At 31.9% G+C, this 12,848-nt stretch overlaps 2 protein-coding genes across 2 annotated transcripts; one reads left to right on the forward strand and one right to left on the reverse strand.

Annotated features, from left to right (window-relative positions):
• Positions 1-1,356: 1,356 nt before the first annotated feature.
• On the reverse strand, positions 1,357-3,031 carry LOC106355489 (small polypeptide DEVIL 20). Its single transcript, XM_048736994.1, has one exon. It carries the CDS (start codon positions 1,855-1,857, stop codon positions 1,684-1,686), a length of 174 nt encoding a protein of 57 aa, XP_048592951.1. The 5' UTR covers positions 1,858-3,031; the 3' UTR covers positions 1,357-1,683.
• A 3,616-nt stretch (positions 3,032-6,647) lies between these two features.
• On the forward strand, positions 6,648-12,635 carry LOC106436058 (receptor-like protein 45). The gene is made up of 5 exons (XM_048736995.1): positions 6,648-7,548; positions 8,229-8,384; positions 8,477-8,551; positions 8,668-8,742; positions 8,828-12,635. The coding sequence occupies exons 1-5, from the start codon at positions 7,155-7,157 to the stop codon at positions 10,975-10,977; spliced, it is 2,850 nt and encodes a 949-aa protein (XP_048592952.1). The 5' UTR covers positions 6,648-7,154; the 3' UTR covers positions 10,978-12,635.
• The last annotated feature ends 213 nt before the right edge of the window (positions 12,636-12,848 follow it).

The raw sequence follows: 12,848 nt of genomic DNA on the forward strand, positions 1-12,848 counted from the left end.
ATAAACCAAGAACAGTGGACTACATAATGTAGTCTACATTGGTAGTGAAATTTTCTATGTATTTAAGATCCCATTATCAATTCTTCAGTACTATATATTTTGGGGCTTGGGAGTGAAATAATGATATGTACCCTTTAGGCCTTTACATTTTGCATAAGATATGTTTTACAATGAAACATTTCAATCACCGTTCAGTAAAGGATATGATTTGACACAACTTATTTCATACTATTATTTTCACTTGTTTCCTGGATGGTGCGTGTCCTGAATTCCACAACCTATTATTCCTTCGCTTTTCCTTTATTATATGCATTGAGGAATAAATTATGAACGCGTGAAAAAAAAACTATAAAGATAGATTTTCAAAACGTTATATTAAATCATTTGGAAAAAAAAAATGAAAAAACCTACATGATTAACCTACTACATGATCAAACATCTGACCCCTCCCTACACCGACAAAATAGAAAAAATAGAGCATTGTTTCGATTTGTATCATTTGTGTGAATTTGACTCGACTCACATGGACTCTCTAAGGCCATAGTCTTTGTCTTTTTTTTTTTTTTTGAAACACTGCCATAGTCTCTTTGTCATAATTAATTTCTCTCTTCTTCACCTTTAGATTTATTTTCCTTTTTGGGGTCTCTCTGGCATTGTTTTTGTAATAGAACTTTTCTCTCTAGCATTGTTACACTGTGTTATATATTTCATCATTGTATATTCAACGTGATTGAACTTCTTTTCTCTGAAAACGAGACTATTGTGCATTGATTTTTTAATATAGACTACCAACTACTGTTGATAAGAAGTTGTTTTTTCTTCCTTTTTTGGCTATTTCATAATTAAACATTTTGTAAATCACACATGGGTGATCTAGTGATAAGTGGAATTTTGAAAGCTAGGCGTTTCGGGTTCAAAGCAACTACACGACACTAAACTTGAGTGATCTACACGGATATGAATCATGGTTTAGATCTCATTTAAATACCCAGAGAAAATATCCATAAGTGGGTTTCACCTCTCTTTCGAGGAGCATTCTGAGCTCTTACGTAAGTCTAAGATATCCTCAAGATCTTTTTTTTAAAGATGAAATCTTAGTGAGTAAGGCTCAAGTCAGGGTCTTAATATCTATGATGTTTTTATAAACCTGCATAAGGTATATATTATATTGATCTACTCAAAAGTAAAACTGGAAGAACAAAGTATTTCATCACAAACATAAGTGTTCTTTTAAGTTCACTGATTGTGCTATAAAGACAAGCTTTTGTGTCCCTTTATTCATATATTATGATTCATGAATCATGACAATATAATGAGCATTCGGAGGCTCAATGCATGGTCTGAGTATATCTAAAATACCGTAATTAAACTTTCGTATACACTATTGCAAGTAAAGTACATATTTTTGAGGGCCAAAGCGTTAGAGAAAAAAAAAGAGAGCAAATAATTAGTTACTTGAACAACTAAGAACTTTTTCAGAAGCTACCATTCAAAGTCAACCCAAAGACATAAGACGCAAATTTATAAAGCATTTCTATGAATGCATTACGTTAATTCCATCATGTTATATAACTTAAATACCAACCCTAGTCCAAATGTACTAGAAGAAAAATGAAAATGGCAACCACCAAAGAAGATACAATTAAAGAAAGACAAGAAGAAAAAAATGCATAAGGTAAAAACCTAAATCGAAACACGGTATCGGTCGCGGTCACGCTCACGCCCGCAGACTAACATGGCGATACAATGGGCAATGATGTAAAACTTGCCTCTCTGATTCTTCATCATGTGGCTACACTTCTTTCTGAAAGACGTGCACGGCTCGCATATCCCGCTCGTGCTGTTCTCATCCTTCATTACTTTAGTTCCTCTTACTTGGTTATCTAAACAATACAAGGAAGAAATTTGTATTCAATGTCAAAAATAATGGTTTCTGTTTCAGAAAAAAAATGTAGTAAAGATGTGAAGCGAGAGAGAAAGAGGGAGCTTTAAGTCAATATATGGAGGGAGCAAAGCCAATGCATTAGAAAGAGGGGTTACCGGCTCTGGTACGATAAATGATTGCTAGTAACATGTTCTTTCTTTTCTTCTAGAAATACATATATTATGGATTATGGATAATTGGTTGGACTGTAGTAGGTTAATTATAAAATTATTCATTCCGCACAATCAATACAAACTATAAGATAAATATTTGTCTCACTCGAATTTTAATTTTGTCTCTAGTTAGTTTAGTTTTCTTCAAGTCTGATAGAGATAGAGATTTTTTTTTCAGAAAAAAAAGTTTGATATAGATTTTACATAACAGTAGCTATCATGATATTGCAATATTATGCATTTTATAAAGTAATAACTAAAATGTCGTATGCGTTTTTTGGTTTCCGTTCTACCGGTGAAGTTAGTTTAAGGTAACTGTTAGTGGGAAGATTACTAGATTACGTTTAAGGACTTGATTACGTATTCCATTAAGGTTTATTTTTAAGGTTAAGAATATACACATGGAGAGAGAATTAACCAATCTTTCAAACTTCACGAAACAGAGAATTAAATACTAATCATGTTGGTCCAAAATCTACAATATGAATTGCCAAATGTCGATATCGACCGACAATACTTTAGTTTCCCTTTTAACATTTTTTTTACGAAAAAGGACTTTCATTGAAAATTTTGATAGTACTATCAAAAACTGGTTTTGAATTAGAAAAATATATTAAATTCATAACTATTAAACATACTAGTTTGAGTTTCTTTAAAATCAATGAATGAACTGAACGGTAACATTTCTGACTATATTTTTCTCCAGAAAAAACATTTTTGAATATATATTTAATAAAGACCTATTTAAAAGTTTGAGCTGTAAACATAGCAGTAAAACCTCTATAAATTAACAATGTTGGAACTTTTAAATTTTATTAATTTATAGAGATATTAATTTACAAAAAAAGTTATTTAGATTTTTTTTGTTGACATACTTTCTTATTTAGATTTATTATTTTAAAATATATTTATTCTAAGATAAGGAAAATATTTGATTTTAGTGCATTGACATTATTTTTTATTTTTTAAAATTTGACATTTATGATAATTATATTATATTATTTTATGTATATAATATATATTGCATAGAACTTAAATGCAGTTTTAGATATAATATTACTAAATTTCATCAAAAATATATTAAGTGTTAAGAAAATATAAAGTTAATTCCATTGTAAATATAAAATAAACAATATAATAATATATTCTTACTTATATAAAATATGTACTCATATAAATTATTAATTTATAATTTTAATGGAACTATATATTTATACAGAATTTTCTAAAATATTATTATATTATTATTTTATCGATTTGTGGCAAATATTAAACTGACCCAAATTAGAACCAGCGAAATTTATTAATTTATAGAGATTATTAATTTATCGAGTATTAATTTATAGATGTTCTCCGCCTCATATGATGAAGTTGCATGTGTGTAATTTGTCCCACAAAGGTAAATCGATCAGCATCGGGAGTTCATATAAACCACACTTTCTTTTGAAGATTACGTATCAAAATTGATTGCACTTTTCCTTTACACATATGACCCTACTGAAGTAACACCACCTAGAATTCTTGTTTCATTTAACTCTTTCTTTTGTATTGTCACTGTAAGTAGATCAATGCATAAGAAAGTTTATTTAGAATTCATGCTCAAACGTGCTGGTAAATAAGAAAATGAAACTGGTGATGAGATAGCTCATTTAGAGTTTTATTAAGTGCAAGAAAACAAAAGAAAGGAAAAGATTAATTATAAAAAATGAAAATTCAGTAATGCTTTGTTTGACATCATAAAATAGGATGAAGGAGATACAACTCTCAATGTTATTTCTCTTGAACTTTTTTTTTAAAACGGGATACCATTTCATATTAATTTCCAAGTGAAAAGTTTATGGTTAGAAGGCTTAAAACTATGCCCGGTGTTTGAAAATAGAAACTGAAATGAAGCAAGATATAAACTCAAGAGTCAAGAGAGATCCTGTCATCTGTGAAAATGCTTGAACCAAAATAGAGAGCATCGATGGCTTTCTTTGGAGGTGGGTGTTTGAGCTGAGATGATGAGAAGAAGCTGTCTCTTACTTGAACTCATTGCACACATTTATATATGAATCTATCTTTGTTAATAATTTTAGTTACATGGGGTTTTTGGATTTAATTTTAGTCATGATATTAGGCTTTTGTGTATCAGGCCAACTCTAATGAGACACTAAAACACCAAATTTGGTATAATTTCATTTCCAATAAAACACTAAAAACTACATCGTTCCATCAAATTTGGTATAGAGTAAATAGTGTTACACTAAATTTGGTATAATATTATTTTTCACACCAAATATTAATATACATATTTTATTGTGTTTTATTTTATAACATAGTTTAATTATTATTATTATTAATTAGTTCAAATTTGTAATTAAACATAAATATACTATTTTTACATAATTAAGATATAGTTTATTTTATTTTCAAATAAGAAATCACTAAATGATACTTTATATTGTAAAAAAACAAATATCATAGAACTTCTGTCTTTTACTTTTAATAATATAAAATTTTAATTAGTATTTTATAAAATATAGAAATTAATAATATAAGCTGGATAAGATTAAAATGCATATTAAAATTGAAATAACACTCAAAACATAAAATAAATATATTACTTTGTTATGTTCTTTTCATAATTAATACTTAGTAATTTTAATATAATATATATAAAATAAATACATAAAAGTATAATATTGTTAAACCAAAAAATATAATTGTAAATAAATTTTATAAACATAAAATTGCAAAAATTTACCAAACATAATATCTAAGTATGGTCAAATAATTATTTATCAATTACAAATAATAGCAATATGAAAATCACTAAAACTGAAAACATTAAATAATATATAATATCACTTTTGGTGTAATATTTAGTGTCATGGTTGGAGATGACAAAAAAAAATATGACACTAAAATATCAAATTTAGTGTGATTTCAACACTAAATTTGGTGTCATGGTTAGAGATATCCTGTATATGGTTTAATACTTTGTAGTTGTTCAAAAAAAAAAATCGGTAAAGAACTTGGTGTGGTGTGGGTGAAATGTACGCTCCTTGTTTAAAAGTCTTTTTTTTCATGTAATTTCAGTAGATGGGTTCGAACCCTGTAAATGCAGCTTTAGTATTTCTTATCTAAAAAACAAAAAAGATATTTTAACATAACATAATTATATAACCAAGTTTAATTTTAAAATAAAAATTAAACCAATTAACAAGAGACAACTGTGTAATGGTTTTGTATGGATATCTCAAAAGTCTTAATTTTTTCATCTTTTTCATACTTTTATATTTTAAAACTATAAGATATTCACACGAAAAATTTCCAATAGCAATACTTAAAAAGAAAATATGCTAGTTCCCGTAATATGAAACCACCATTTCTATCTAGTGTGTAACATTTTCTTTTACAATTTATACATTTTGCTTGTGTAATTAAAAGTTGTCAAAAGGGAAAAAAATCCAAATAAGAAAGTACAATGTTCATACAATTATTTCATTTTTCCTCTCAGCAGCATGCAACAAATTTCAGACAAAATTTCATTAAAAAAAATCAAATTTCAGACAATTGTCCTTCCGAAATATATAAACCCACCACAAAGCAACAATAAGCAAATTAGCAATAAGCAGTCGTAGCCCTACAAATGGGTCCAGAATTTTGCTATGGCTAAATAATCACAATTAATTCACTCATATCAATTGACCAAACAAAAAATTCACTCATATATCAAAATATTTTGAAGCGCAAAATCAGTCAAACAAAAAACAAAGCAACCATCATGGTTGGCCAATTTGGGCTGCTTGAAGCTGCTAATAATAAAGCATGGTGGGCTTGCTGCTTGAATGCCTTTAACTTTAATACATGATCATAAGCTCAATGGGCAGAAATGCACGGCCTCTGCATTACGAAGGCCATATTTGTTTTTATATTTGATGTAGCATCTAGATGTAGCATTTGAATACTATCTAGATACTGCATATACATGTTATTCATTTTTATAGTTAGTATTTTGCATTCAGATATTAAATTGTTCATTTTTATTTTATAAAATCATTTGAAAAGTGGTTGTTAAAAAGAAAAAAATGACATAGTTTTTATTGCGAAAAAATGTGATTGTTTTGGCGGAAAAATTTAATTTTCCGATTTGAGAGAAAAACATGAATTTTTGATTTTGACGAGGAAACACGATTCTCGGTTTTGACAGAAAAACACGATTTTTGGTTTTGGAGAGAAAAGCGATTTCCGGTTTCCAGTTTTGGCGGAAAACACGATTTCTGGTTTTGACAGAGTGGATAAAAATACAATTTTACGGTTTTAGCGGAAAAACAAAAAAAAATTACAGTTTTAGTAGGAAAATATTATTTTACGATTTTGGTGGAAAAACATAATTTTTTGGGTTTGACCGGAAATTGCAGTTTTTCTGTTTTTGGAAAAATATAATTTTTGATTTTGATGGGAAATTGTGATTTTTCGGTCTTAGTGGAAAAATACAATTTTACTGTTTTGACGGGAAAACGAGATTTTCTGGTTTCGACAAAAAAACACAATTTTCCAATTAAAAGTATTATATAATAATTATAATAACTAATTTAATTATTACTTTTATTTATGTAAAGGTTATTTAGGTTTTTTTTTAGATGTAAATCTAGCATCCAATGTATACATATATTTTAAATTTTGTATGTAAATACTGATACAATAGTGTCTAAACAAACAACGTCTGAATATTAGCATTCAGATACAACGTCTGGATATAATAACAAACATGGCATAATTCTTTTTGAATCTTCAAGGCTTTTGGAATTCCTTAATTAGAGGACAACCATGTGAGTATCATCGTCTCACACACTATTTTTTTATCCAAATTTGGAGTTCTTTTACGTGTTCTCCATATTTAAATTGTAAACAATATAATTTTCTGCTGTGATACTCATTTGACTTCTCATACATCGCACATTGCATCACATGCCTTTTAGCTCTCGAGTTTCACAATGTCTTAGATATAAAATGACTGAATCATTTCTACATCCTCTGTTTTTTTTCCTTCTTTTGACCTTTGGCACTTAATGTCTTCCGCAAAGTCAATGATCTCTGGCCTAACATGGATGATAATCATGATGATGATGTTGATGATGCAAGAATGTAGAAGCTGCACCGAAAGTGAAAGGCAAGGTTTGTTAGAGCTCAAGGCCTATTTTCTCTCGTTAAGTAGTGATATACATCCTGACATTGCTCGAGGATGGAGGACGACTAGTAGACGCTCTTGTTGCAGTTGGAGAAGAGTCAAGTGTGACCTGAACAACAAACGCGTGACTGGACTCTCCCTTGGGGATTTATATCCATCAGGTTACTCAGATACTCTTCCTATACTGAACCTAACCTTTTTGTATCCTTTTGAGGAGCTTCAGAGTCTCAATCTGTCGATGAGTAGCTTGGGAGGCTGGTTCGACCAAACACAAGGTCTGTATTTATCCTCTCTTTTTATAGATCCTTCCTCTCTCTTTAAGTGTAAAACTTAGGGCAACGTTATTGGGAGTCCCTTAAGACATCCCTTAGGGGAAGGGGGTGGGGACTGAGGAAAAAAGAGAAGGGAAAAGCTTTTAATTAAGGGCTGTCCCTTACTCTTTAATGATCAAAAAAAAAAAAAAAAAAAAAAAAGCAAAACAAGGGACTCTCTCCCTCTCTCTCTTCATCCCACCAATAATGTTGCTCTTAGGTCTGAGATTTTTTTTTCCTGAACTGAACCAGCTGCACCGAACCAATTTTTTCGGTTTTTGGTTCAATTTTGGTTCGGTTAATTTTAGAGAAAGTTCGGTTATTGGTTCAATTTGGTTTGGTAAACTGAATTCGTCTCACTAAATAAATTTTGAATCGAAAAAATAAAACAACCAAAAAAATAAAATAATTGAAAGATCTGGGTTTAAATAAAAAAATTTAACGGAAACAAAAGATTCCAGTTAATTTCAGTAGATTTTCTTTAGCAAACCGAACTACCTGAATTCCAAAAGGATCAAAAAAAATTCTCAATTTATGTCGGTAAATGTTGCTAACCGAACTTACCAAAAACCAAATAACCAAAACTTATTAAACCAAACAACCCGAACCCGAGTTTTACTAAAACTCCTGGTGTGTTTCTACAGGTTATAAGAGCCCTGAAAGATTCAGGCATCTTGAGATTCTTGATCTCAGTTACAATTTTTTCAACAGGAGTGTTTTTCTCTTATTGAATGAGGTTGTGTCGCTCAAGACTTTGTTTCTTGGTGGCAACTATATTGAAGGTGGTTTTCCTGTGAAAGGTATTAAATACTCCAACACAAATCAAATCTTACTGACATGGTTGACACTGAATATCATTTTCACTTAGTTTCGATATTCCTTGTGGTTACAGAACTGATTAATCTGAAAAATTTGGAGCTACTAGATCTAAAGCTCAACAATATCAGCGGCCATTTACCAGGAAAAGGTAGTTTATATGACTAAGATCTTGTAACATAGTCATCTACTTAGTTTTGACACTTTTAATACGCTATGTTCCTGAGGTTGACGTGTGTTCCATATGCATGTTTTGCTTCATGGCAGAGCTCACCAAACTGAAGAAGCTCAAAGCTTTGGATCTAAGTGATAATCTATTATCTGGTTCACTACAGATGACAGGCAAGTAGTGGCATATGTTAACTCCTCTCAGATTTTAGAGTATATATATATGTCTTGATGTTTCTCTGTGCACCCATTACTTCAGGACTTTGCAAACTAGAGCAGTTGCAAGAGCTTCAAGTGAGTCAAAACAGATTTGTTGGTGAAATCCCTCTCTGTTTCTCAAGATTCTCCAAACTCCGAGTTCTTGATCTTTCATCAAATCACCTAAGTGGGAAGGTTCCATCATTCATCAGTAACTTCAAATCCATGGAGTACTTATCGCTACACGATAACAACTTTGAAGGCTTGTTCTCTTTGGATTTGATCTCTGAGTTGACAGAGCTCAAGGTTTTCAAAATCTCTTCCAAGTCTAGTATGCTGCAAGTAGTAGAGACAAGTGCTTCTTCCACTGGCCTAAAATCTCAGCTAAGGAGTCTCATATTGTCAAACTGCAACCTGTCTAACATCCCCGGTTTTCTCCGGTATCAGAAGGAACTGAGGGTACTAGATCTCTCCAGCAACACGCTATCCGGACACTTACCCACTTGGCTGCTAAATAATAACACAAAGCTTCAGGTTCTGTTATTACAGAACAACTCATTCAACACCCTTACACTTCCAAGACTTTATAAGTTACAGTTTCTTGATCTTTCAGCTAACAACTTCAACCATCAACTCCCCAAAGATTTTGGTTTGATGCTTCCGAGGTTGAGGCATTTGAATCTCTCAAATAATGAGTTTCATGGGAACATGCCTTTCTCTGTAGACACAATGGAATATCTTGAGTTTATGGACTTATCATACAACAACTTCTCAGGGAAGTTGCCAAGAGACCTCTTCACTGGTTGCTATTCACTGAAATGGCTTAGGCTATCTCACAACAGCTTCACTGGTCCAATTGTTCCAAGATCTAGTGACGCGACGTCGCTGATGACTTTGATCATGGACAATAACATGTTTACTGGGAAGATCACATACAAACTACGCAACTTAAGACTCTTGACAGTGATAGACTTATCCAACAACTTCCTCACAGGCACCATTCCAAGATGGTTAGGTGGTTTCTTCTTAGACATTCTGAGGATCTCAAACAACCGTTTACACGGCGTAATACCTCCTTCTCTGTTCAACATACCATACCTATGGCTATTAGACCTCTCTGGAAACTTCTTGTCCGGTACCTTACCGCTGCGGTCTGACTCGGACTACGGTTATATATTGGACTTACACAACAACAATCTCACCGGTTCTGTTCCAGACACGTTGTGGAAAGGACTGGTTCTGCTTGATCTGAGGAACAACAGACTGTCAGGAAACATCCCCCGGTTCATGAGCACACCGAGCATCGATGTTGTTCTGTTGAGAGGGAATAACTTGACTGGCAAGATACCCAAAGAGCTTTGCGGTTTAAGAACCCTAAGAATGTTGGATCTTTCTCACAACATGTTACGTGAGTCCATACCTTCTTGTCTCAGTAATCTATCAGGAGATGGTGGTAATGATCCAGATTGGTATCCAGCAAACATGTTCTCAAACTTTATGGATGTGTACACCGAAGTGTATTACGAGTCTTTACTTGTGTCGGAACGGTTTGGTCTAGACTACTCGGTAGATTTTAAATTCCAAGTCGAGTTTGCTGTGAAACAGAGATATGACTCGTACATGAGAGGAACTCTTAACCAGATGTTTGGTCTTGATCTGTCGAGTAATGAGTTAAGCGGTGAGATACCTGAAGAGCTAGGAGATCTTAAGAGAGTACGTTCACTGAACCTGTCACGGAACTCATTGTCTGGTTCTATACCTGGAAGGTTTTCAAATCTTAAAAGCATAGAGAGCTTGGATGTTTCTTTTAATAAGTTACATGGAGCCATACCTTCACAACTCACAATGCTGCAGTCTCTTGTTGTCTTTAATGTTTCTTACAACAATCTATCAGGTGTGATTCCGCAAGGTAAACAGTTCAACACCTTTGGTGAGAATAGTTACTTAGGTAATGTTCTTCTCTGTGGATCACCTACCAATAAAAGCTGTGGTACTACAATGAGCTCAGGAGAAAAAGGAGAAGAGGAAGAAGATTATAAAACTGGATTGATTGATGTTGTGGTCTTGTGGTGGAGCCTTGGTTCCACCTATGTCACGGTTTTGATTGGGTTTATGGTGTTTATGTGCTTTGATTCTCCATGGCGCCGAGCATGGTTCTGCCTTGTTGATGCGCTTATTGACCGTATAAAATATCTACTCGGAGTTATCTAGAGAGGGTTCGAGGAAGATGTATTTTGATAAATTATCCAAACTTATTATTGATTTTTGAATGCAACCATCTCAAAATCATTTACATGTGATTCAAACATTATCTTTGATATTTAGAAGTCATAGGTGATTGTAGGCATGAACACATTTATCGAAAACCGAGAACTGACCTGAACCGACCGGAAAAAGAGGTTTGGTTGGAGTTTGGATTTACAAATTACCTTAACGGATTTTATATCTCTAGAACCAAAAAATCCAACCGAACCAAGAACATAATAGATATCCAAATTTCTATAATATGGTTTATATACTTATAAATATTAATTATATTTAGTTATAATCAAATAATTAAAAAATACTATTTCTAAACCGAAATACCCAAAAAGAAAATTACCAAAATACTTTTTATCCAAAATATTTAAAATTATCCAAATTTTTATCCGAAAATCCAAAACTGATATTTAATACTAAAAATCCAAAATTTTCTGATTTTTTAATCCAAATTAACCAAAAAAACCAGAACCGAAATAGAATCCAAAATTATCTCGGATATTAGCTAGTTCCTAACTTTGTTACCCGAACCGGACCAAGAACCAAAGGATCAAATTGAATTTTGTAAATATCTGAACATATCCTAAACCTCGAAAACCATGTAACCTAAGAACTAAGACCAGCACCAAGAGCCGAAATATAGGTCTGGGTTGTGGTTCAAACTTTCCCCGCCAACCCGCGGGTTGAATAACTCTTTGTTTGAAAACAGACCTACACAGTTCGTAAAGAAATAAATTTATATACGTTCCGCCAAAATTTGTCGATAATATTAATAATAAGACAAATTTTACTTTTATATTTTAAAATTTAATTAATATAAAATATATATATTTAATTAATAGTTTTATAAATTTCATTATTTATTATTATATATTAAAATGTTTCTTAAAATATATATTTTTAATTTTGCAAGTTGCGGATACTGACAATTTAGGTTTTACTGTCCCACGAAAAAGTAACTTAACCCGCATCAGCCTTGCAATACAAATATTTCAAATCATTTGACCCGCACTTGCCCCCCGCTGCGAGTCATACGGGATGGGTCCCAAGATTAAAATTTCCAGCTCTACCGAATGCCCAGGGCGGGCTAGGTGAATGCATCCATCTTTTATGAGCGAGGACGTATCATGAGAGGTCTTAAAAAACATCCAATCGTTTTTCAATATTATGAATATTTATTAAGAAATAATCATAATAAATGCAATGAGAAGAATGTGGATACTGGTTACTGCCTCCCAAAATGAAGCATGGGAGAGAGTTAAGTTGGTTAGAAAATGGAATGTTGTATGATATTTTATTGAAATATTAATTACTTTTTTTGCAACTATATTAATTAGACTTCTTTTCAAATATTTTATAGGAGTATTTTTAAAATTTATTTTCACCAAAGATCATGTATCCTTATTCCTTAAATCATCCTAGCTCATCTAAGTATCAAACTGTTCAACTTTTTATGATGAGTCGTGGAAGAAAATAAATGTATTTTGTTAATATAAGTATTAACACTAACTATTTTGAACATTTTGAATGCATCGCTATTTTCTATAAATTAGAATATTAAAACTCATAAGCTGATGATTATTCTTATAGTCCAATGATTATTTACTGTAAGATATCGTGTTATCCTTGTAAAATTCAAACCCAAATGTTTCACGATCTATGCAAAGATGAGCTTCAAACTTTGTATATTCGATGGTGACATAATAATAGAGGGACACGAGGAAAAGAATGACAGCTACTAACTGTGGAAAGACACATGGGAAAGTCAAATCAAATCATTGATCTTTGGTGTAACAAGGTATGGCTCCACAGCTAGCTCATCT

The sequence above is a fragment of the Brassica napus genome, chromosome A7, assembly GCF_020379485.1.
Source record: "Brassica napus cultivar Da-Ae chromosome A7, Da-Ae, whole genome shotgun sequence".
Lineage (NCBI taxonomy): Eukaryota > Viridiplantae > Streptophyta > Magnoliopsida > Brassicales > Brassicaceae > Brassica > Brassica napus.

Coding starts and splice junctions, on each gene's coding strand:
- LOC106355489 (XM_048736994.1), bottom strand. CDS start 1,857: ATGAAGGATGAGAACAGCACGAGCGGGATATGCGAGCCGTGCACGTCT.
- LOC106436058 (XM_048736995.1), top strand. CDS start 7,155: ATGTCTTCCGCAAAGTCAATGATCTCTGGCCTAACATGGATGATAATC. Junction 8,385..8,476: donor AGGTGGTTTTCCTGTGAAAG/GTATTAAATACT, acceptor TTGTGGTTACAG/AACTGATTAATCTGAAAAAT. Junction 8,552..8,667: donor CGGCCATTTACCAGGAAAAG/GTAGTTTATATG, acceptor GCTTCATGGCAG/AGCTCACCAAACTGAAGAAG.